The 25,001-nt window shown below is 55.3% G+C and overlaps 1 protein-coding gene across 1 annotated transcript in view; it reads left to right on the forward strand.

Moving 5' to 3' along the window:
* Positions 1–487: 487 nt before the first annotated feature.
* Positions 488–25,001, forward strand: part of MYO18B (myosin XVIIIB) — a 210,624-nt gene continuing 186,110 nt past the window's right edge. Inside the window, exons 1-10 of the mRNA XM_070474664.1 lie at positions 488–553; positions 975–1,133; positions 5,744–6,982; positions 7,512–7,578; positions 8,431–8,543; positions 9,802–9,978; positions 14,508–14,706; positions 16,632–16,774; positions 17,597–17,697; positions 18,756–18,819. Of these exons, the coding sequence (XP_070330765.1) occupies positions 488–553; positions 975–1,133; positions 5,744–6,982; positions 7,512–7,578; positions 8,431–8,543; positions 9,802–9,978; positions 14,508–14,706; positions 16,632–16,774; positions 17,597–17,697; positions 18,756–18,819 (2,328 nt within the window). The remainder of the gene's footprint in view (positions 554–974; positions 1,134–5,743; positions 6,983–7,511; positions 7,579–8,430; positions 8,544–9,801; positions 9,979–14,507; positions 14,707–16,631; positions 16,775–17,596; positions 17,698–18,755; positions 18,820–25,001) is intronic.

Genomic DNA, 25,001 nt, shown 5'->3' on the forward strand with positions numbered 1-25,001 from the left:
TGTCCCCTGCTCTCTCCTCCTGGGCAGAGGCCTGCCTTATCTCTGGGCCTCTGCTTTGTCTCCTGGTGTTTCCTGTCTCCTGTAGCTTCCCCTTTATCAACAGGGCTGCGGAGATCAAGTCTTTGCCAGCCCCTCAGGGAGGACCTTGATAAGGAGCTTCTTTTAAACCAGTGTGTAGCTCTGCCATAGAATGCTTGGAGGTTTTTTTTTTTCCTTTAAACTCATGAGCAATCACAGTGATGCTGGGTAAAGACAAACCCCTGTGGATCACATCCAGTTCCAGGTTCTCTATCTCCAAGGTGGCAAGTCTCAGTTGCAATCCAAGTCCAGCCAGCGCTGGCCTGCACCATGTTTCTTGGGTAAAATGCAAGCTTTCCAGCCTAGTGTTGGGGAGTCCCTGGCTGCCCAGGTCCTGGTTTAAGGACCATCAAGGAGTCAGGGCATGGGGTCAATGGAGTGGGCTATAGCCATAGGGCTGGATCCTTAGATGAACCGTGGCTGCCAGCCCTGCCCCCCCCCCACCATGCTCCTGGCACAGGAAGTGATTAATGTGGTGAATTACTTAGTCTATTTACCACAGACTGAGATGGGACCAGAGAGTGTGGGTGGTTCCCTGTGACCCGTCCCCTTCCGGAAACCGGAAAAGCTCCTTTTGAAGCAGGTCTTCCCAGAGGTGGGAAGGGTCCCCACACCAAGGAAGGGTCCCAGTGGGCTCCACCGTGTGAATCCATACTATAAGGAAACTGGATCCAGGCCGAGACGGCACTGCCTGGGGCAGCCTCAAGCTTGAGTGTTCCATTTTCACCTGTTGTCTCGAGGCTTCCCAGGGCTTTGCCAGCTTTGCTGTGGCCTGTCATACGTGGACTTGGTGTCCGCTCGGCCCCCTCCCCAGCTCCGTCCAAGACTCTTAAAGGACAGTTTGCCCCTGCTGGTTCATTCACTGAGCTCTCTCGTTCCTTGCTTCTGCCAAACAGATTCGGGAAGAGGACAAGAGCCCTCCACCGTCCTCGCCCCCTCCCCTTTTCTCTGTCATCCCAGGGGGCTTCATTAGGCAGCTGGTCCGAGAGACTGAGAAAGAGTCCAAGGAAGCTAGACTGAGGAAAGAGGCAGCTCTTGCCTCTCCGGAACGAGAGGTAAGTGGCCCCAAAAGTGGCCCAGAAAAGGCCCAGAAAAGGAATAGGTGACTGTCAGCACCCACCCTCCTGTCCCATGAGCCTTCTCTGAGTCACTTGCCAGCCTTTGTTCCTGCAGTCCCCCCATTGACGAGTATCCTACCTTTAACATAATCTGTTGAACTCCTGTACATCCGTCAAAACCCAGCTCAGATGGTACATCTCTAGAAAGCTCTCCCATTACCTTTCTTCTCATTTCCACTTCCCCCTCTATGCCTGTCTTGATTTTGGTCAGCAGAGTAATTACTTGATCATGTGACTTATTTGACTGGGAATTCCTTAAGAGCAGCAACTGTCTCATCCAACTCTGTATCTCGAGCAACTCTCATAGAACTTGGCCCATGGTGTATGCTCAGAAATTTTTGTTGAGTGAATGAATGAATGGTATCAGTTGATGTATGATGGGGATCACTGACCACTACTTTTGCAGAAAGTGAAAACTAAGTATTAGCTAAGGATGTGTAGTTTGCTTTCAGTTAAGCAGGAAAGATGTTCAGTTGGTGTTGACCAGTTATTGCTGTATTGGTTGTTAAAATACTGAAACCCTTCTATCCCAGGTGGTACATGGCCACGGGCCCAAGTCCCCCAGGCGCCTTCCAGCAGCCATGCTCACCTGGGTCCCTTCCCCAAATCCCTCAGAATGGCCACAAGCCAGTAATTAAAGGGTTACTGCTTGGCACAGGAGGGGACCCCAGGCCCCTGCTTCAGATGGCCTTCCTCTGATTGGTTGGTGTCCACCTGATCTGAACAGCACTGCTGGATGGAAGCAATGAGTGGACGAGGTGCAGTCCCTGTGCTTTCAGGACTTGCAGATTGATCCCGGTTGGCGTCCAGGGCCGCCTCCCTTCTTCCCCCAGCTCTTTGGGCCAGGAGCCCCTGGCAGGATGGTGAAGCTGGACACCAGGGAAGCAGGCTTGGGTTGCAATGCACCTGGGGCGGATCACGGTGTCAGAGGAAGGGCCTCTCCTTGCGTCTCTGCTGTGCCCTCTTGAGGCGGAGTGGATACTTTGGTGATGGGGCTGAAAGATCTGGAGCCTGGAGTTGGCTTGGGCCCAGTGGCCAGCCTGGCTCTGCCTCCCACACCCCTTCAGCTGTTGCTTGGCGGGCCGGTCCCCCATGTGCCTGCCCCTGTCCAACTCCAGTGACTGTGCTGCATCAGAGCAGTCCTCTAGCCACGGAGCTGCTGAAACACCCCTGCCACGAGCTCGTGGGGGAAGGTGACGGGGTGGAGAGACTGTTCCCACACCTGCCTGACCAGGCATCAGTTAAGTGGGTCTTTGGCCTCCCACCGGCTGCTGTTAGCAGTCAGGATGTTCTGTTTCTCACTTGGCAGACTCACTGTCTGCTCAGGGGCTCGCTTGATACCCTGTACAACACGGGGGTAGATGGGATTATACCCACTTATCAGAGGTGGAGACTGAGGTTCAGAGAGGCTAAAGCACTTACTTGCTCAAGGTCATGAGGCCACATGGGGGCAGACAGAGCCAGAGGCTGTGTGTCCTCTGCTCTGGCAAGCTGCCTGGGAAAGAAAGGCCCAGTCTGGGGAGTGAGATGGCTGGTGTGGCGGCCACAGTGGCCTGGCGAGGAAAGGGTTCCAGGAGCCTGTAAGCTGTGTGAGCGTTGCTGTGTGCAGGTTAAGAAGCAGAGCTGAGCAGCAGATGGGGACAGGCTGTCACTGCAGGGCGTGGAAGGCACCTCTGAGCAGGATGGACAGGCCTTAAGACCACAACAGGTGTCTGGACCACTGGCCAAGATGTTCCTGGGCCTGAAGCAGGGCAGCCTCAGGACATGTTCCTGTGAGGCAGCAGGCCCTGGCTTGCTCCTGCCAGTTTAATTTTCCTGCTCCATCACTAAATAACTCTGGCCCCTCTCCCCTCACCCAGCACTGCTGGTTTTATTTGGCCCTCATAGAGTCCTTGAAGGGAGTCATTAGCATCCATCACCATTTTGCAGGAATGGAAATGAGGCTCTGGTTTTCCTAAGGCCACCCAGTCATCCAGGGGCAGGGAGAGACAGGAATAACATCCAACAGGAAGAGATCAAATGATGGAGGCCCAGGTTCTAGCTCTGGCCCCACCTCTCTGCGTGCTCCAGGCCAGATCCCACCCACTCTCTCAGCTTTAGTTTGCCCATCTGTAAGATGGTGCTGTGAGCTTCCTCTTGGCCCCCATGATTCTAGAAGTATTGCTTCCCCCTTAGACTAGGAGGCTGCAGGTGAGATCTGAGGGCCTCGGTGACCAAGAAAATCCACAGGAGGGGAATGCACAGCAGGGAGGGGAGGAGGCTGGGATGGGTTATCTTGTCAGGTGCATCCCTGCATTACTGTCTCCTCTGTGGGGGTTTGGTTTTAAAAATAAATCACTGACTCACTTTTCAAAACAGTGTAGACAGTTGTGAGATTTGCCAGGTACAGCCAGTTCCCTTCCAAGATGGTGACCTGCTTGGCCCCAGAAGGTCAGACTGAGCCACCAGGTCATGGGGTCTCAGCCCCCTGTTGCATATTGCAGTCTCCTAGGGGCCCACCACCCAGACCGGCTGCATCAGATCCTCTGGGATTCGAACCAAATGGTCAGAAATTTTTTAAAAGCTCCCAGGAGACTCTAGTGAGTCCCAGAAAGACAAGCAAGGTTGTTAATGCTCAGCAGTTAAGGGCACTGTCTTTACACTCAGAGAGGCCTGTGTGACTTTTTGTTCCATGTTTGTCTCTTGGGCCACCTAACATCTTTGTGTTTGCTCCCTTATCTGTGGAATGGGGAGAAGTTCAGAACATGCTTCACTGGGTTCTTTATTGCATAAGTCAGATATCGCAGGATGGCCATGTAGGGTCTTCCTCAAGGTTGATAGTAACACATCATTATCATTATGTGTATTACTATTGTCATTTTACAAAGCTGAGGATTGAGACTGTGCTCTGGAGGCAACACCAGTCAGAGCTAGAATGGAATGCGGAATGTGGTCCTGCTGCAAACTTGCAGAAACATACAGAGCTCTGGGGCTTCAGAGTCCACGAGGCCGTTTTTCTGATCCAGGTCTTCAGGCACAGACTTGCTGAGGAGGGGGCATTCGAGCTGGGTATAGAAGGATGAGTTGAACAGGGATGAGTGGAGATGGGCAAGGGTGTTCCAGGCAGCAGTCCCAACGTGAACGAAAGCACGGAAGCTGGGCAGTGTCAGGTGTGGCCGAAACGTGCAGGGGAGCAGGGACAGTGAGACCATTTGGCAGAGGGGTGGGGGGTTCCTCTTCAACAGCTTCGAAGGGCAGATGGCTGTGTTGAATGGCTTTCCTGGAGATTGAGCAGCTGCTAAAATCTTTGACCAGGTTTTAAATGACTGGCAGCAAACTGATGGGATACCAGCTCAGTGGCTGTGGCAGTGCCCAGGTGAAAGAGAGTAGACCTGGGTTTGGGAAAGGCGACTCGGGTGTGCAGGTGGACTCAGCGCAATCCTGGGCCTGGTTTGGGTGCGCAGGGAAGGTGAGAGGCCCAGATTCCCAGGCGCAGGTGTGTGGGAGGCTGGCTCCAGCAGGGTCCAAGTGGCAGGACCCAGACCAGGGCAGGTGTGTGGGAGGCTGGCTCCAGCAGGGTCCAAGTGGCAGGACCCAGACCCGGGCAGGTGTGTGGGAGGCTGGCTCCAGCAGGGTCCAAGTGGCAGGACCCAGACCCGGGCAGGTGTGTGGCCAGGCCTCAGGGTAGCACTGCCCCCGCCGGCTCCTCCTGCAGAGGCCCAAGCGGGCCCTGGAGCTGCTCTGGCCACAGCCGGGCTGGCGGGAGGTGCGCGGGGCGGGCAGGGCTGGCGCCACAGGGCAGTAGAGAGGTGGAGGGGAGGAGCAGGTCGTGGAGACCCCTGGGTGCCGGGTGTCTCGGCCAACCAAGAGTGCAGGACCTTGGGGCCAAAGAGGACCCTCACCTGCTGCAACAGGAGCAGTGGCAGCTGCTCGTTTTGTTCAGGTCTCTGAAATTTCCACATCTCGGCACACAAAAACTCTGGAGGGCCAGGTGGTGTCTGCCTGCACTGAGGGAAACCCGATTCTCAGAGAGGATAGGTGATGTTATCCAAGGCCACACAGGCTCCGCATCCTTTCCCATCCCTCCCTGGCCCAACAGGAAGAATCAGGTGCAAATAATAGAGCATCAGTGACAATAGCAACGGTGGCTCCTGTTGCTGAGGATGTGGTAGGTGCTGGGCTCAGTCTGCATGTTAGTGTGAAGCCGCCCGCCCGCCCGCCCACCCTGAGAGGCCATCATGGTTTTCCTTTTATTGGTAAAGAAACTGGCTCAGAGAGGGGAAGCGATTTACCTAAGGCCGCGCAGCTAGTTAGTGGCAGAGTTTGGAGTGAATTTGGGTCTGTTGGGTTCCAAAGTCCACTTTCCTTTCATAATGTCACTTGGCCTTCAAGTTCTGAGCCAAGGTCTAGGATGTAGGATATTGAGGTTTGGCTCATTGCCCCTAGGTGCTTGAGGATATTTGAGGGAATGAATGGCTGGGTGATTAAAGAAGTGAATGACTGAATGAGTGAATGACAAAGCCGTCTGGTCAGCACGCAGCTGAGAACGTTTGTGGTGTCTCTTCTAGATCCCAGAGGTTTCTGCTGGCCAGCTCAGCACTGGCACCAAGCCTGGAAGCCAGAACGTCCAGTCAGGCTCCCCCCAGAGCACAGACGTTCTGGGCAGGAAGGGCGGGGAGTCTGGGACCATGGACCCTGTGCTGATGACCATCAATGGCGAGAAGCCCCAAGAGTCAGGCTCCAGTGGGACACCCGCCAAAAAAAGCCTGCCCTTCAAGAGGGGGGTGAGGAGGGGTGACGTGCTGTTGATGGTGGCCAAGCTGGACCCGGACTCCGCCAAGCCAGAGCAGAGGACCCAGCCCCGCGATGCCCCTGCTTCCAAGACCCCATCCCCAGCCACGGATCCTGGAGGGGGAAAGGAGGGGGACACCCCAGGGACTCCTCGTGGCCCCCAGGCCAGCACCACAGATGCACCTCCGAAGGCTGAGAAGACGCAGACTGGGGGCCTTGGGGACCCAGGAACTGTGCTGCTGACGAAAGGGGAGAAGGATCAAGGCACAGTGCGAAAAGGGGGCGAGGCCCCCCAGACCAAAGGGGTGACAAAGGGGGAGCTCCAGGGCAAAGAGGGGTCGGGGGACGGGGGTCAACCAGGGGCAGCAGAGAAGGGGGCAGGGGATCCCCTAAACAAGGGGGCAAAGGGGAGTCTCTCCAAGGATGCAGCAGGTGAAGGGAAGTGGGCTGGGGCCCAAGCCCCGGTGAGAAGGTGGGGAGGTTCCTTGGGCAGAAGGGGCAAGTGGGACAGTCCCCAGTGTAAGAAGGACAAAGAAGGTGCACTCCTGAGTAAGTCAGACAAGACGGAGGAGCCTCAGACCAAGGCGGAGAAGACTGGCAAAGTGCCAGGGAAGTGGGGGGAGGCTCCCAGAGCCATGGACAAGACAGGTGAGCCTCAGAGCAGGACTGGGAAAGCAGGTGAGCCCCCAGGCAAGATGGAAAAGATGGGGCCACCTCAGAGCGCCTCTGCAGAGGCGGGTAAGGCTCGGGGTAAGGCAGAGAAGGACGATAAAGCCCCCAAGGAGGTGGATGCACATGGGGCTACCCCGACAATAGCTGGTAAGGAGGACCAGCCTGAGAGCAGAGGACAGAAGGCAGAGGAGCCCCGCCCCGGAGCAGGCGATGGGGCCGGGGCCCTGCAGAGGGAGCCGGGAGGCCCTGGGCAGCCTGCTCTGGAGGGCCACGCGGAGAAGCCTCAGAGGCCGACGGGGAGCCAGGAGGTGAGCAGAGGAGGCCAGAGTGGAGTTTCGGGGCAGGTGAGGGGCTCCGGCGGGCGGGGAGGCGCAGGCCAGAGGAGGGGGGTGGGAAAGGCTTGTCCCGGGGGTGGACAAGGCGGGGACGGGAGACGGACAGGAGTGGAGGGGCGGCCAGCCCAGAGGAGGGGCCAGGCACGTCCCCCTCAACAAGCAGGGGTCTGGAGGCCCTGCAGGGGAATCTGACCTGCCCCAGGGTGAGATTTTCCACAGAGTGAGGCAGTGTCCCAGCCATGAGAGGTGTCCCCTCGCCACTGAGCTTACAAGGTCACAGGTAGTTCTTTGAGCTGTATAAATGGCAGATTGCTCAAGATGCAGATTCCCGGGCCCCACCCTGGAGCTTCCCTTTCAGAAGGCTAGGGTGGGGCCATGGTCTCTGCATTTAAGTAAGCACCCCCCTCACACTGGGGGATTCTGCTTTAGCTGGTCTCAGGCAAACTGTGAGAAATGCCCATGTTAGGGGTCTGCCCCTCACACAGGGGTGGGGGAGGGTTCATCCTCTTGGGCTAATTTATGTGACCTTTGCCCTCAGGCTCCTGAAGACAGATGGTACGAGGCAGAGAAGGTCTGGCTGGTTCAGAAGGATGGATTCACTCTTGGTAATTAGGGGTGTTAGCGCACCTGGGGTCTGAGTGTCCCTCTCACGCCCCCAGTGCTGGCCGCTGTATGTGCCAGGTCCTGATCATAATCTGGGGACTGAGGGGAAGGGAGGGGTCGGGGCAGCCAGGACTAGGTTGCAGAGACATGGCTTTGGAGTGGGACTAGTTGGGTGTCATTTCACTCTCAGCAGCTGGTCTGTTGGGTGCTATTTTCAAAAGCATTTGTGCCTTGGCGATTAATTATTTAGCTAATTCATTAAAGCAACAAGCATTGTTTGGCTTCTGCAGAGTTGTGTCTGGAAACTAGTGCAGGTGGATCTCATCTCGTGAACCCACCTTTGTCGATTACTTGTGGCTGGTGGCCAGACTCTACTGAGAAGGGATTCTGCGTCCCGTTCGGAACTCGGCTGGGAGGAGTGATTGACTAGTGATGTCTGGCGGGCTCTTGCGGAGGAGCAGCAGCCCGTGTGCCATTATTTGCCTTCCCGAGTCTAGGTTTGCGGTGGACAGTGCGCCCAGCCATCTGGCTGCCAGCTCTGCACCTGTGCCAGCTGATAGAAGCCCCAGATGAGTCAGACCCAGCCTGTCAGACCCCAACCTCCACGGGTTCGGGGTCACAATTCAGCACCCTCCCTGTAAATAGGCCCTCAAGGAAGAGGATTACGCCCATTTCCACTGTGTTCCAGGTCCTCTCTCCTGCTCCCTGGCCTGACTCAGCAGCTTACAACCTCTCTCTTCTCATCTTTTTTCCTCTCCCCTCCCCCTGTCCCACCTCCATCTTCTTTCCTCCCCTCCTTCCCTGCTGTCCCCCACCCCCTCCCTGCACCCCTCCACTCCTGGGGTGTCTTCCAGCAACGGTGCTGAAGCCGGACGAGGGAACAGCAGACCTGCCAGAAGGAAGGGTGCGGCTGTGCATTGACGCGGACGGTAGCATCACGGAGGTGGGCGAGGAGCACGTTCACCGGGTGAGCCCCCTCCTGCCCTGCCTGCTCCACCCCCCGCGGAGAGTTCCTCGTGCTTGACTGCACCGCATACTTCCCCTTGGCGTGCTGCGGGGAACTGTAGGGAAGTTCACCGTTGAACTCACGGCTCTGCCAGAGGTGTCCTGTTAAAGGGTTTCATTGCTCTGTGCCATGGTGTCCCCTTTATGAGGACACATTAAGAGATGTTTGTCAAATCTTGGGCCTGGGAATTCTGCTGGAGAAAGGGATTGTTTTCCTTTGTATGGACTTTGGTATGCTTCCTTTTTCACCCTGGCTGCCAGGGGACTCAGAGCCAAATTTGCAGCTTGCCGTTAGCTGTGAGACAGGTTCCAGTGACCTGCCTTTTGGGTATCAGCCTTTAGTTTGGTTCTGCTTTTTTGGTTGTTTTGCATAATTTTTGTACGACACCATGAATCTGTGAGAATAAGTCAGAATCTAATGAAAGAAGTAAAAGGTCTTGTCCTGATGCTTTCCACCCTTCACATCTACTACCTGAGGAGGAGCTTCTTCCAGGCGTTCCCTGTGGGCCTCGTTCACCTTCACCCCCTCCCCTCCTCCTCTGCCCACCTCAGGCCCCCTCCTCCCACTAGTGCTGGGAGTTTGCAGAGGGCCAGTGTCCTCAGAAGAAAAACTGACTCACAAAAGACCAGGGCTGACCCACACCACAGAGCATTAGGCCCAGGAAACTTCTGGGAGCCAGAAACAGTGCTAGGAAGCTTTTCAAATGGACGCCCCAAGGAGAGGCTGCAGTCACTCCTTGCTTCTAGAAGGGTTTAGATGTAGTCTTTCCAACTACAGTGTGTGGCGGGCTGTCAGAGAAGTGGGGCAGTCAGGGCATTGGCCTCCGTCCTAAGCGTCCCTGAGCACACGCAGAGCTCCCCGACAAGATGCAGAAGGGAAGGAAGCAGCAGAGGACACGTCCTCCGAGCACACCCGCCTTTCTGTGTCTGAGACAGGAGGCACGCTGTCCTCGGAGCGTCCCCTCCTGGTGCCCTGAGCGCAGGGAGGCAGGACCAGTGTGGGGAGGGGCGGCTGCCAGTTGCAGAGAGCGCAGGAGAAGCGATGCCGCTGTTTCATCTGTAGGTTTTGTCGCTCTCTGCGGAGTCCTCAGTACACAGCTCCCCAGGAACCGGGTCACCGGGGCCGTGTGTGGGGGGAGGGGGCGGAGGCGGGGGTGGTGGTGGTCGTGGTGGTGTGGGGGCCCAGGAGGCCAGAGGACGCCCTGTGTGATGGTTCGCAGGCCAACCCCCCCGAGCTGGACCAGGCTGAGGACCTGGCCTCCCTCGTCAGTGTCAACGAGTCCAGTGTCCTGAACACGCTTCTGCAGCGCTACCGGGCTCAGCTGCCTCACACCCGCGCCGGGCCCGACCTGATCTTCCTCCAGCCCCAGGGGCTCACGGCGCCCTCTGCCGGCAAGGTGAGGGGGCCCTGGGGGCGGGGTCCGTCTGCGTCTCGGGGAGCGGAGCCCCCAGAGTCCCCGGAAGCGTGTCTGTGAGCAGCGTCCTGCAGACGTGGGTGCTGGGGCATCAGAGCATCGGGGAGCCTTGGGGCCCACGTGCTCCCCCTTCTTTAGAGGGGAAGATAACAGATACAAACAGCAGCAGGAGCGCGAGACAGTGACGGTGGGAGAGAATGTGTTGGATGGTGTCAGGTCTGTCAGACTCTGCTTCGGGCAGCTTTGCGTGTCATCTCAGCCAGTCCTCAGACCCCCAAGAGGACGGGGCCCAAGACTAGCCCTGTTCCACGGATGCGAAGCTGGGCCAGCTCTAGACTCAGGCTCGGAGCTGGAGGAGCTGGGGTGAAGCCCACACCGCCAGTCCCTCTGTGCTCTGAAGCCCAGGCCGGACCCTCAGGAGTCCCTGACACCCGCGTGAACTGGGAAACTCAAGCCTCCGTTCTACGGTTCTACTTTTATTCGTTTCTGCAGTCTGTGGCGTGTAGAAACGGTGTTTATTGTCAAGACCATAGCGAGAGGACTCTCTCGGCGCCACCTTGTGGAGGGCCTGCAGCTGCAGCCCCGTCCTTTGCGCCCCATCCCCTCAGGATTCTGGCTGGAGAATTCCATGGGCTGTGTGGTCCACGGGGTCACAAAGAGTCGGACACTACTGAGCGGCTTTGACTTGCTCTTCACTTCACCCTCAGTTCACCTGGTTGCTCCTGACTGAGATAATGCTGGAGGGTCCCGTGTGTGAAGGTGGGCAGATCAACCAGCCTCTGTGGAGCTTCTTGCCCTCATGGGGAAGTCAGGTCCATCATGACGAAGAGAAGAGTGTGGAGGAGATGATAGGAGGTGGCGAGGACTGGAGACGGCTGGTGCCAGGTCTCACATGGAGTCGAAGTGACTCTGCCTCTGCTCTGAGCCTGGTGGAGATTTTCAGCAGAGCAGTTACAGGTGGTCTGACTTATGCTACAAAAGGATCCTCTTGGCTGTGGGGTGGAGGTGAGAGGTGGGCAGAAGTGGAGGCAGGGAGACCCACTGGAGGTCAGAATCTCATCTGTGCTCCATTCGGAGGGCTTGTTGGCCTGGGAGGGGTCAGGCCTCTAGGGTACCTTCTAATGCACCTCAGTGCTTTGGAAAAGTCACGACACCTCTTAGGCCTCAGTGTTATCATCTGTCAACTGGGGATGAAAAGCTGCATCTTGCGCTTGGAGTCCCACGGGACAAAGCCATTCATAGCCCTGAATGATGCTGAGTCTGCTAAAGAGGGGGCAGTAGCCTGGACCCCCTCCACAAGGCTTCTCTTCTCTAAGATGCCCCCCACACTCCTGTAGGTCACCCTCGACCTGGCTGTTCTGGCCAAGGGTCACACGTGCACCCCATCTCCCTTGCTGGGCGAGCCATGCTCCAAACCTTCTGAGAAGCCGAGCGCCTGCTCCGGCTCCGTAGGCACCCCCGGGAGAGGTGTCTGTCACAGGTCCCTCCTCCCCAAGTTTGGTTCTCACAGTTCTCAGTTGTCTTGGATCGCGGCATCCTTTACTCTGGCTGGGTCACAGAGCCTCAAAATGCAGGCGTTAGGACCCACCCTGGTAGGCGGAACTTGAGCCTGTGAGCCCCAGCTAAGCCCCTGTAACTGCTCGGTTGGGGCTGGGCCCCCCTCAAGTCACCCTGCCTCTCACACCTGCTCTTTGGCTGGGTCTCAGCTGGTTCCTCAAGTGGCCACCAGGTGGCAGCAGAGACCTGCAGGAGTGGCTGGGCCGCCTTGCAGATGGGCGGGGTGGGGTCTGGGCAGGGCTAGCGGCCTCTCTGGCTGGGGGTCTGGGCCCACCCAGCTGCTGGGAGCTGGGTGTGTGCGTGGGGGGTGCAGGCCTCTGGAGTGAGCTGCTGTGACTGTGGGGTGGGGATGAGCGCACCTGTGTGCGGAGGCCTCCGCTGCTCTTGGGGATGTGTGCCCTTGAGCACGCCCGTGTGCAAGCATGTAAGGTATCTGTGTGTGTGTGCAGGATCCTCCCTTCTCCCCTGCAGTCCTGAGAAGGCTGACGGTTGGGACAGCCTGGGCCTTGATCTTATGTTTCCAAAGTGGGAGGTGGCTTGGGGCTCAGACCCTAAGACCCTGTGCCTGCCTTATGCCTTCAGGCCGTGTCCAGCCAGTGTGAGGGGCTTGTCTTACTTTGCCAGCTTTGGGGTCCTGCTGAGCCTTTTGCTTTGTGTCAGGATGGGGCTCATCACTGTTCCTGGGGGTCTTGGGCTGTAACGGCCAACAGATGCACTGGGGGCCCAGGTTTGGGGGAGGGCGGCCCCATTGGGGTTTGTGCCCCTGGTCCTGCCGGGCCACTGGGGAGGGCGGGTGGGCCTTACTGGTCCACTGGTCACCCAGTTAGCCTCCTGGGCTTCGACGCCTCCTCTGGCCAGGCCTGGGCCCCTGCCCCCTTCGGTGCCTTTGCACTGCCCTTGCTGTCTCTGCTTCCATCTCCCATCCTCCCTGAAAACCATGCTAAGCAGACGTTTCTCAGGGTCACCAGGGATCTCCATGCTGCCCCCTGGTCAGCTCCCTGGTGTCCCCTGACCTGACCCGGATGCACTTCAGGGGCCGGTCCCCCTCCTCCTGCCGCCACTCCCTCCCTCAGCTCCCGGGATGGTGCTCTCCTGGTTTTCCTCCCGTCCACCAGCCCGCCCTCTCAGCCTCCGTAGCTGGTCCCTGACCTCTTCAGGTCAGCCGCACCCCCCACCTCTTCTCTCTCCCTCTTGAAGGGTCCACTTCCTTGGTGATCTCATTCAGGCTCGTGGCTTTAAAATGACTCCCGTTCAGTGTAATTTAATTGGTTTGTTTATCACCTGTCCTCTCCCAGATGAAAGCAAGTTCTAGAGGCAGGGCTTTTTTATATATGAAAATGTGTTTGTAAAGGTTTAATTTACATACAGTTAAAGTCACCTCTTTTAACGTTCAGTTCTGTAGGTTTTTGGCAAACACAATTGTGTACCCGCCTCCACCCATCAATTTCAGGAAGTTCCATCACCCCCAAAAGTTTCTACACCCTTGTGGATATCCCCTCCGCCATGACCTGCCCTCGGCAGCCACTGTGATCTGTTCCTTTGTCCCTTTCCCCTAGTTTTGCCTTTTCTGAAAAGTCCTATAAATGGACTCTACAGCATGTAACCTTTTGAATTGGCTTCTTCCACTTAGCACAATTCACACAACGCCCACGTTTGAAATTCACTCATATTGTTGCAGCTCTGAGCTGTTGGTTCTTTTATTCTATTGTGTAGCTTCCTTTATCCATTCAGAGGGGGACCCGCTGTCCCAGTTTCAAAACTAGGGTGATTGGTTGCCTTACTCGCTCTTTGGCTGAAGGACGTTTGTGTTGTTTCTAGGGTGGTTTTTTTTTATGATTTTGAATACATAGCCAGTGTAGCCAGTGACAGAGAGAGGGCTTTTTGGTGGACACGGGTGCTCACTTGTCGTGGGTAAATCCCTCGGCGTGGGGTTTGCTCTGCTATCTCACTGTAAAGGAAGCTGCCAAACTGTCCTCCAGGCAGGCCTTACCGTGGAGCCTTCCCACCGGCGCTGTGGGGGAACTCTAGTTGTTCTGCCTCTGCTCCAGAACTTGGTGGAGAGTGTCAAAAACCCCGACATTTAAAGCCCGTTTTCAGCTGCTTTAACAGGTGTCTAACTGTGAGGTGTCTGCTCGCAGTGGGCAGCGTGTGTGCGCTCAGCGGCTCAGCCGTGTCCGGCGTTCTGCGACCCCATGCACTGCAGCCCCCCAGGATGCTCTGTCTGTGGGATTCTCCAGGCAAGAATGTTGGAGTGGGCTGCCGTTTCTTTCCCCAGTCTTCCCACCCTAGGATCGGATCCATGTCTCTTGAATCTCCTGCATTGGTAGATGGATTCTTCACCACTGGTGCCACCAGGAACCCCACAAGGGGCAAAAATTTCCTTAATTTGTTTTGAGTAATGCTGTGTCCCCAGTGCCTGCTACATAGTAGACATTCAACGAGCGTTTGTTTTTGAGTGAAGAATGAGTGGATGGAGGAATGAAGGAGGTGGAGGCAGCTTCAGGCATCATTGAAATCTGTTATGGCAAATACTTAGGACATGTACCGCCATCTCCCCATGCCCCATCCTGTCTCCATGGCTGGCATCACTGATCAGTTGGGCTGTCTATCCTGCTGCTCTGTTCAGGCAGGTACAATCCGGTGATTTACATAGTAGCAAGTGAGATGAACCCTGTGAGCTAACGCAGCTCTGGTTCAGCACTAGTTCAGGCCTCTCATTAGTTGAAGAGCAGGCCCAGGCTCAGGTCAGGGTCCGAGACTATGCATGGACTCACAGGGGACCAGTGATGGGACTCGACCTTCACACTGGGCTCTCCCCGGAAAAACATACAATTTCTCTGTTAGGTCTGGAGTGGGATGGGAGCAGGAACATGGATCTGAGCTCAAGGCTGGTTGTGAAGTGCTTCCTGGGCTCTGGATTGCTGGGAAGGCTGACGCCTGTGATCTTCCTGCAGGTGCCCAGGAACCGCTGGGACGGCCTGCCTGCCCACATCAGCTCCCTGGCCCAGCAGGCGTACTGGGCTCTGCTGAGCCAGCGGAGAGACCAGAGCATCGTGACGCTGGGCCGGAGCGGCGCTGGCAAGACCACCTGCTGTGAGCAGGTCCTGGAGCACCTGGTGGGGATGGCGGGCAGCGTGGACCGCAGGGTCTCAGGTATAGTGGTCACCAGGTGACGTGCAGCCAGGACATGGAGGGGGTGGGGCGTAGGAAGAGGGAAGAGAGAGTTGGAGGAGGCCCTGGGTGGCCTTTCTTGCATCCAGTCAGCCAGCCTTCACTGAGCGCATGTGTGCAGACCCTGTGCTGGCTTCCGGGCTGGGCCATCCCTGCTCTGCCAGGTGCTTCTGTGTGAATTGGAAGACAGGCCTCCTTCCTCCAGACTCCGACTGCCATCTGCAGGTCAGTCATCAACACCCAGTCATTGTTAGAACCAAGCACTGGACAGCCGCGTCCTGGACCAGCATCCTGATAACTGCAGGCCTATGAGTGTAGGATCCAAATGCTGTGCCCGTCGACGTGGGGTCCTCGTGCAGTGCACGGCCCGCTGGACTGTGCAGAGGACCTGGCGAGTAAAGACGGGGCCGGGCCTGTGCTCAGGAGGAGCGGATGGCCAGAAGGGAAGCTCAGCTGCCTGTCTGTGCCCGACGCCAGCGCTCTGTGCCACGACGTGGTGGGGCAGGGTCGCGGGAGGAGGAGGGGTCACGGCGGAGGGGCAGGCGGCTGCCCTGAGGAAGTGATGTGTGAGCTGGGCCCCACAGAGAGCGCGTCAGTCGATAATAATAATTCAGTATTGGTAGTGATCGTAGTGAGTGCTTGCTGAGGACTTGTGAGCCAGACCCATTCCAAACAGGTTAACTTATTCATTATTTAAAACAGCCCTGTAAGGAAGATATCGTTATTATTTGAATTTTATAGAGGAGTCCAGTAAGACGCAGAGAGGTTAACCAGCTTGCCCAGACCACGTGGCTCATACAGACTAGTGCCAGGATTCAAAGCTCCAGAGCTGGTACCCTGAGCCAGAGTTCTCAACCTACTGTTGCCCCTCTGAGGGCTTTTTAGATGTTACCTCTGCTAATCACCTCCCACCATGGAAGTTTAATGCCAGAGGTTCACCATGTATCTGTTTATGCAGTTAGGTCTATGTGTGTGTGTGTGTATCTGTGCTCTGTACATAAGAAAGGAAAACTTCCCCACCTTCAGGAATCAGTTTCTGCCCTCTTGAGGGCAGTATTCACCCTGCTGAGAATATATGGCCCAAGCAATACTGCTTTTTAGTATAATAGCAAACATAATACTAACAGCACCTCCTTTGAAGCCTGTTCTAAGCACTTTACGTTATTAAATCTTTTAGTCTTCATGACAACCACATGAGGTAGGTAGGTACTTACCCATCTTATAGATGGGGTGTCTGAGACACAGGAAGGTTAATTTGCTCCAAACCATGTAGCTATCAAAAGGGAGATCCCGTATTCAAACTTGCTTAACTGTTGTATTATCCTGCTTTTCCCTGGGGTTATTCCAGTGCTTTATTGAGCACCTGCTCTGTATCTGGCGCAGGTTAGGAGCTGGGCATCCAGCCGGGAGAGGCACCAGACTTGGCCCTTGCAGAATGTAGGTGTGCTGACAGTGTGTGTGGGTTGGAGGGTGGGAGTCAGGCTAGGCTGAATCCAGGTGCCTAGCGCAGCACCTGGCACAGAGAGGAACTTGGTAAACAGTTGTGGGAAGACTGCAGGGCTTTTCAACCCTGCTGTGATGGGGAGTCCTCTGAGAGCAGGCCTAAGAATATTAACGCCCTGACCTCCTCCTAAATTCCACCAGGTCCAGGAGACCCTGGGACAGCCCCTGTCACTCAGAAGGCAGCAGTCTGGGGTCTGTGTATCCCCCTGTCTTCACGCAGCCTTGCTCCCCTGCCCTTCTGCTCTCAGCACAGGGCCAGCCCAGCAGTGAAATGGGCATGGCTTGGAGCTGATCTGGGGAGGTGGCAGGGGTCCCTTTGGGGCCTGGGCCCAGAATGGGGTCCTGTGAGAGGCAGGGGTGGCAGTGACTGGGCCGTGTGTGATGCCCCACCCATGTCCCCACAGTGGAGAAGATTCGAGCTGCCTTCACCGTCCTCCGGGCCTTCGGCTCTGTGTCCACTGGCCACAGCCGCAGTGCCACCCGGTTCGCCATGGTGATGTCACTGGACTTCAACGCCACAGGCCGAGTCACGGCTGCCCAGCTCCAGGTGAGGCCTCTGGGTGGGAGAGGGAGGGAGTCCCCAGAGCTGCAGGGTCCCCAGCCCCACTGAGCAGGGCCCGTGCCTCCAGCAGGGACCTTGGAATGTGTCTAAATGGTCATCGCTCCCCAGGCCCTGGCCAGGTCCTTCCCACCTCGTTCAGTGCCCCCACATCCCGTCCTGGAGCGAACTGGCCTGTCTGCATCTTGGAGTATCACAAGGATGAAATATTCATGAGTAAATATATAATTCAGCTGCTCATTAGTTGGCTCTTAAAAGTGTAAGCTGAAATTAAACAGACACTCTCCGGCCTTCCGCGGCAGCTCGTGTGTGACGAGCACATGGCCTGTTTGTTCCCATCTCCAAAATTGCCCGGCCCCTCCCCTTCCTCTCCACAAACATTCTGTTTGAACAGAAAATAGGATTAGGTTATTAGAAGGGTTGTTTGTATGTGGAGCTGGGATAATATCCAGACTCACTGGTGCCAAATAAATCCCCTTTCCGAACTGGCCCTGGAATTCTCGCCTTCATCATCATTTGGGTCGAGTTATTACAGGCTTCCGTTATATGAGAGTATGTTGGAGGGTGACTCTTATGTACAATAATTGTGATTGCCTTTGGATTCCTTAATCAGAAGGAGTTCCTTAATCAAAGAGCATTTGTTAATTCCCTTTGCGGAATCTGAATCAATAAGACCAGGGCCCGGCTGTTCCAATTCGGAGGTGTCCAGCCAAGTTGGGGCCTGAAATGTTGCCTCAGGCAGTTGAGTGGGTCTGGGTGGGGCAGCCTAGTGGCCTCGTGGTGACCGGGTGTCTCTCCTCTCCTTGGCAGACAATGCTTTTGGAGAAGAGCCGTGTGGCCCGGCAGCCAGAAGGGGAAGGCAATTTCGAAGTTTTCTCCCAGATGCTAGCTGGGTTGGACCTGGATCTCAGGTGAGCAACTGGGCTGGGTGGGGCCAGCCGAGGCCAGTGAGACAGAGGGTGTCGGCTCTCCCGGGGCCCAGCCCCAGCTCTACCCAGAGCCGAGTGGAGCCCAGTGGTGAGGAACCTGGCCTCTGATTCCAGCTGCCTGGGACTGCTCCCAGCTGGGGAACCTGGCCAGGTGTCATCTGCTCTGAACCGCTGTTTCTTACTCTGTAAAGTGGAAGCAGTACCTTGACTGACCTTGTAGGATTAAGTGAGATACTTCACGTACGGCTGTTTATCCATGCTGGGGTGTGGAGGATGTCTACTCTGGTGCTGGTATTTCGGTCCAGGCTCTGACAGCAGCTTCGGAGGTGGGCGAGGAACAGCAGACCCCAAACCTTGCAGAAGTTCCTCGACTCTGTGAGAGCCCTGGCTGCACCTGAGGTATCTCAGGGCAAGGAGGCACCAGGTGGAATAGCCAGCCGAGAAGCCAGGAGCCGCATCTCGGAGGGCCTCCTGAAGGAGGTGGCCTGGGGAGTCCTTTCTGCCCCTCCCTGACTCCTGGGTGTCCTTGGGCACGTGGCTCCCTGTCTCTGAGCCTCGGTTTCCTCATCCTTGGGCACGTGGCTCCCTGTCTCTGAGCCTCGGTCTCCTCATCTGCAGAGAGAAGGAGCAAAGTTCCCATGAGGCTTGAGAGGTTGCTTACCCCAGGCGAGGTCCCCTCTGTGTCCCCCACTGTTTGTCTCCTGCCTTCCTCCCTGATTTGAGGGAGAGGCTCCACCTGCCCTGAGCCTCCTGAGAAGGTCAGAGGGACACTTGCACCCTACAGAGAGATGAGAGAGGAAGCTCTCAGTTCTCAGAGCAGGGTAGCTGCGGAGTAAGGAAGCTTCTGGAAGGCCTTCCCTTAGGAAGGGCCCGGGGAGGGCAGCAAGTGAGGAATATTTGGGCAGTGGGGCCAGGGCCCTAGGCCAGCACTGGGGCCACCTGGGGCATTGTGTGGAGCCCCACACCATGATGACCACCTGCTCTCCCGGACCACCAGTGTGGGCACGTCCCCCCTTACTTCTGGCCCCTTCTGTTTCCAGGACAGACCTGTACCTGCACCAGATGGCGGACAGCAGCTCTTTCGGCATGGGCCTGTGGCCTAAGGTAAGGAGGAAGCCCTTCTGGGTGTGAGTGGTCTTGTGTCCCCATGAGCGAGGGGTCCCTCTGCCACTGGGGTGCAGAGTTGGCCAGGGCTGGTCACATGGGGGAGGCAGGACTGCCTTTGTGGGGCCTGGGCTTGTCGGGGAAATGAGTCTTGTACAAATAACGGGAACCAAGAGATGATCTGTGTAGAGGTAAGAGTGTGGGCTCTGGGACAGGCTGTCTAGATTCAAACCCCCCCTCTGACACTTACTGGATGTATGACCTCAGGCATGGGTCCTAGCCTCTCTGGACATCTGTCTCCTCTTTGGTAAAATGACGGTGGAAGTGGTATCTCCTCATGGACCTGTTGTGAGGATTAAAGGAAAGGATGTCATGAAGCACCTAGCCCTGGGCTCGGATCACGTCAGTCAGACGTGATTCTCCTAGGAAATACTGTTAATGATGTTTAGTGTGGGAAGGGGAGGTCAGAGATGACTTCCCGGAAGGTGGGGCCTATGACCAGGGCCTGGAGAGTTGGTATTCAGTTGTTTAAGAAAGAAGATTATTCACTCGTTTTATTTACTTTTTTATACTTTAAAAGTTACTTTGAGTCACCTCCCACCCCCACACTCCTACTATCACTGTCTGTGTCATGCCTGTGCTAAATGCTGGGATTATGGTCCTCATCTGTGAATTTTCACTTGGTCAGGAGAGAACGACTTGGGAATTAATGCAGTCATGTGAGATAAGGATGTGCCAGAGTCTGTACAAAATTCTCTGTAACAGAGGATAGTTGAAAGCTACTTGGTCTCAGTCAGGGAAGGCTTCTTTAGTCAAGAGGATATCTGACCTGGGTTTTGAAGAATGAGTAGTTCACCAGGTGGAGGGGAATGATCATTTCTATTCCTAAGCTTTTTTTCCAGACATACATGTTGGGGAAACAAAGGGTGCTGGAATAATTGGACATCCTCATGCAAATTAAAAAAAAAAAAAAAGAATTTCAATCCACAAGAACTCACACCATATAGAAAAATTAACCAAAATGGATCCTAGGCCTAAATGTAAAACTTAAAGCTGTAAAATTAAGGAAACAGGAGAAAAGTTTCAGTAACTTTGGATTGAGTCGAGACTTCATAGGTGTGACATTAAAAGTTCAGCCCCCGAGAGAACAAGTCGGTGAGCTGCACTTCATTGAAATTAAGAATTTTGCTGTTTGAGTGTCACTGTTAATATGAAAATACAAGCCACAGACTGGGAGGAGATACTTGCACATCACATATGTGAGGAAGTCTCTGAATCCAAAATATATAAATGACTCTCAGAACTCATAAATAAAACAACCTGACAAAAAAGTTGGGCAGAAGAATTTCCACATAGTTTTACCAAAGAAGATTACATAGATGGCAGATAAGCGTGTACAATATACGTTAGTAATTAAAGGAATTTAAAACCACGATGAAATACCACGACACGATACATAGAGTGCCTACACTTGAAAAGATGGAGCATAACACGTGCTGGTGAGAATCTGGGGTACCTGGAGCTCTCATAACCTTGCAGGTGGGAGTGGAAGAAGTCTCTTACCATCTTGGCAAACCGTCTCTCACAAAGTTTAGTGTTTACCTCCCACATGGGGTGCCAGTCTACTCCTAGGGGTTTATGCAGGAGAATGGACGTGTGCATCCACTTTTTCACATGAGTTCATTAGCAGTTTTATTTGTGATAGCCAAAACCCAGAAACTATCCAAAATGTCTATTAACAGGTGAGTGGGTGAATTCATTGTGGAATATCCATAAAGATAGTATGCTCCTCAATAATAAAGAAGTACTGATCAAAATAACTGTGCTGAGTGAAAAATCTGGGATGAAAGAGTACAGCTGTATGATCTCATTTATGTGAACCTCTGAAAAGTGCAGATGAACCTGCCGTGACATCAGGCAGGTCAGTGGTTGACTGGGCATTGGGTGAGGGCAGAAAGGGGAAGAAAGAGTTATGTGAAAGCGAACTTTTGGGGCTGAGGGATGCGTCCATTTTCTTTAGCACTGATGCTTTCATTTGTGTGTATGTCAAAGCTTATCACGTTATACTTAAAGACGAGTGGTTTGTTTTTGTCAGTTACGCCTCAGTAAGGCTCGCTCTCTCTCTGTCCCCCTCTCTCTCTGTTGGGTACTGTCTGCAGTTATTGACTAAGTAGGCCTGGGCCGGGACCTAACAGTCTGCATGTCTCACAAGTCCCCAGGTGATGCTGAGGCTGGGGGTCCAGGGACCCCGCCTTGAGAAGCAGGGTCAGCAAGTCTGTTTCAACAGTGGGCAGGGTGAGAGGGAGTGGGGCGATGCGGTTCCCCTAGCCTCACCTTGCCGTTGCTGCCCCTGCCTCGAGGGGACCTGCAGTATGGTCTTCATCCAGGCCCCTTCTGCCCTGGTTGGGGGGCCTGGGCAGCCCAGACCCTACCCTGGACGGCAAAGGATGCGTGGCTGCCCCAGTGCTGGGCTTCCTCTAATGAACTTGGGCCAGCAAGAGCATGATGGTTTATTTTCTTGGTTTTGAGGACAAAAAAGGCTCAAGCCAGGCCCCTGTGAGCTTCCCGGCCTGACCTGTTTGTTCACAGTCTGCACACAGGAATGGGCGCAGTGTGAACCCATATCCAGGAGGAGTTTGAAGTGGTTTTCTTTTTTCTGTGTTTCTGGGAGTTGTTTTTTTAGACCAGTTGATCTGTGGGAACTCGTAGGGTAGTTCTTTGTTCTTGTCCTGCTACCTGGCAGGTACAGAGAGAGTGTTTTCTTTGTTCTCTAAGAGCAAAAATAGAATCTGGAAGCTCATTGGCCTTTGATGCAAGCCTGGGCTCATTTTCTGGGATTGGGCCATCCAGGTATCATCTCAGTAAAGGAATTCGGTGCTCAGAAAATGCCCCCAGGAGTGAGAACTGCTCCGTCACCCTGAAGCCCCTAAAGTCAGCAGAGTCAGCAAAGAGAAATGCTGGATGCCTGCATGTATTCATCTTGTAACTGATGTAGGACAGTGGTGATTGTATTATTAACACTTACTGTTCACTTGAAATGTCCTGGGAGGGTAGATCTTCAGTGATCTCATCACACACCAAGAAATGGTAACTGTGAGGTGATGGAGGCATGCATTAACTTCACCGTGGCAATCACTTCACAACGTGTGCATGTATCCCATCCTCACATTGCACACCTAAAAATAGACCGTACTCATTTGTCAATCATGATTCACAAAAACTGGAAACATAACAGGATGCCCAGTTAAATTAGAGTTTCAGATAAACATCGAATAATTTTTTTTTTTTTTAACTTAAAGTGTGTCCTGAATGTTGCACAGGCAGTCATGGAGGGTTGAAGTTGTATCAGAGAAGGCTGCCTGGAGGAGGTGAGCATGAGCTGATCTCCTGAGAGAGAAGTGAGTCAGGTGCAGGGAGGCCAGCCTTCCTGAGCCCCTGATGCAGAGGTGACGGAGGGGGAGAGGCAGGCAGGCAGTAGAGTGCAGGGTGAGGGTGTGGGGGTGGGGGCTGTCAGCTGGAGCAGGGTCCAGGGGGAGCGGCCCTCCGGGACTGCTGCTGCTGGCCGACCGCCAGCTTCCCCTTCTGGGCCCTGCGCAGCGCCACCCGCCCCGCCCCTCCCACAACCCGCCACATCTCAGCTCTGAAATGGAACTTGTTTGAGATCTGCTGGGGCACCAGGACACATTTGAAATCACAAAGCTTTCATATTATTTTCTTCTTCTCTGTAATTTATTTTTCCACAACCTAGGCTGATTTTTTAAAAAATAAGTACCATCAGTGGCGGTCATCATCATCATAATAATAGTAATAATCCTTGCCTCCCAGCAGTTTGCTCCTGGCTGTCAGCAGCCAGGCTTCGGCCTGAGGCACATTTATTTTTTGTGACCCAGGCATCAGCTGTGGAGGAATGTGCTCCAGACAGAAGATTGGGGACTGTGGTGCTCCTGCCAGGGGCTCTGCCCGGAGCTTTCTCTTACTTAATCCTCGCAAGGCCCCTTTGACAGAGGGGATTAAGATCACATCTGTTTTCCAGGAGGAGTAGCCAGGCTCAGGGAGGTGAAGCTCCTTGCCCAAGGGCACACAGCTTTTGAGTGGCAGAGGCGGGACTGACGTCCAGGTCGTCGTTGTTCAGTCACTCAGTCCTGTCTGACTATGCAGCCCCGTGGACTGCAGTTTGCCACGCTTCCCTGGCCTTCACTGTCTCCTGGAGTCTGCTCAAGTTCATGTCTGTTGAATCCAGGTTGGCCTGACTCCAAACTGGCACGCATGTGTCCCCTGACATCACCGCAGACCTGAGCCCTAGGCGAAGGCCGTGTGTGTTCTGGGATGTGACCTGCTGTGCACTCCTGGGTCACTTCTCTGTCAGCTTCAATCTCTACCCCATGGAGTGGGCAGGGCAGCACCCAGCTCCTGGGTCTGCTCCTAGGGTTGGGGCTCAGCAGCGACTCTAGGGTGTGGTGACTCTGCCCGTCCCCACCACGTGGCCTTGGGCACATGTCTCACCCTCTCTGAGCCTCAGTTTCCTCCTCCGACGGTTGGAGAGACTGAGGCTGCCTGGCAGGGTAAAAAAAGCTCCTAGGGCAGCCCTTCCTTCCTGCCTCCTTAAGTGTGCTTTCGGCACCTGGAGGGACGCAGGCCCGTCAGTGTTGAGATACCAGGAGCCCTGGCTCTGGACGGACCTGTCCTGCCCTCCCCGCGGTCTCCGTCAGGCTCGCCGATGTTCCTTTCGCAGATGAGGCGAGGCTGTGTTCAGTGTTTCCCTCCAGAGCCGCTCCAGGTCCAAGGGTGGAGGGGTGGGGGCCCTCCTGGTTGGTGGGCTGTGGGGACCCCGGGGAGCCCGCCCTGGGTCTGGAGGAGGGCGTGCGATGTGCACCCCTGTGAAGCAGAGTGGGCCCCTGGCCCCACCCTGTTCTTGTCCCCAGGGGACCGAGTTGCAGGCCCCCAGGGCCACGCCCTCCCCAGAGAGCAGCACCCGGCTGCAGACCCCGGGTGCCCGCTGCCCCGGCCCCATGAGAGAGGCCTGCACGTCCATCCTCGGGGTGCTCGGCACCCAGCACGCCCTGTCCTTCACTGTGCGCTTCCGCTAGGACACCCCGCCTGCCTCCCCACCCAGCAGCCACTTCCCTGAGCTCATGCTGTTTGCTCTGTTCACCACTCCTTCCCAACGCCAGCTCCGCGCCTTGCCCCAGGCCCAGCGCCCACCCTGTGCCATCAGCATCTGTGTGTCTCCCTCCTTGGACTGGGAGCCCCCAGGACAGGCTGCGGCGATCTGCCTGCCGGGGCTGCTGGACAGCGCTGGGGGAGGCGACCCTGGAAGGCCAGACAGCCTGGGCAAAGGCACCACTGTGTGCCGGGCACCGTGCTGGTGCTTTGCACATGTCCTCATTCAGGCCTCGCAGTGACCTAGGTGCAGGGTTGGTGGAAACTGAGCCTCCGATGCAAGGGCAGGAGATTGTGCTGTCACACTCCTGGGGGCACAGAGCTAGGGGCATGTGCAGTTCTGTCTGCTTCCAGGTCTGGATCTGGCCTCTGCATGGTCAGAACCTCCCACTGCTCTAAGCATAGCCTGGTTGAATGTGCAGAGAATATCTTGGATTTTATTCTTCTAAGTGACCTGCCATCTTGGGTTGACCTTGAGTCTGATTGCATCAGACAAACCCTGGGCACCTTCTGAGTTGGCTTTTACATTTTTAATTGATTTTTCTGTCTTGAGTTGAGCCATATGGTCAAGTGTATAAAAGCACTCATTTTCAGTGTACCACTCAGCGATGGTTATATCCTTACACCTGCAACCCCACCCTGGATCACCATATAGAACATTCCTCATTCCAGCAAAGGCTCCCTGGAGCCACCACTGGATCAGAACCATCCTTCCCACCCACGTCATCCTCCTGACTTCTCTTCCCAGAGGGCAGTGCTCCTTGCATTTGGCCTTCACGTGAACAGTATCACACGCGGCGTGGTGTTTTGTATGTGGCTCCTCTGACTCATGTGGGGTTCACACACGTGCTCGCATGATCAGTGATGCGATCTTTCTCATGGCTGTGTGGTGCTCCACCACTCCGCCCTGCCTGGACCATCCACTCTTTATCCAGTCTCCTCTTGGTAGACGTTCTGGCTGTGAGTTGGTCTGTTCCGCCGACCTGACTGATTTCTGTTTTCTCAATTTTGAGGCGGGACTG

The sequence above is a fragment of the Odocoileus virginianus genome, chromosome 12 (assembly GCF_023699985.2).
Source record: "Odocoileus virginianus isolate 20LAN1187 ecotype Illinois chromosome 12, Ovbor_1.2, whole genome shotgun sequence".
Classification (NCBI taxonomy): Eukaryota; Metazoa; Chordata; class Mammalia; order Artiodactyla; family Cervidae; genus Odocoileus; species Odocoileus virginianus.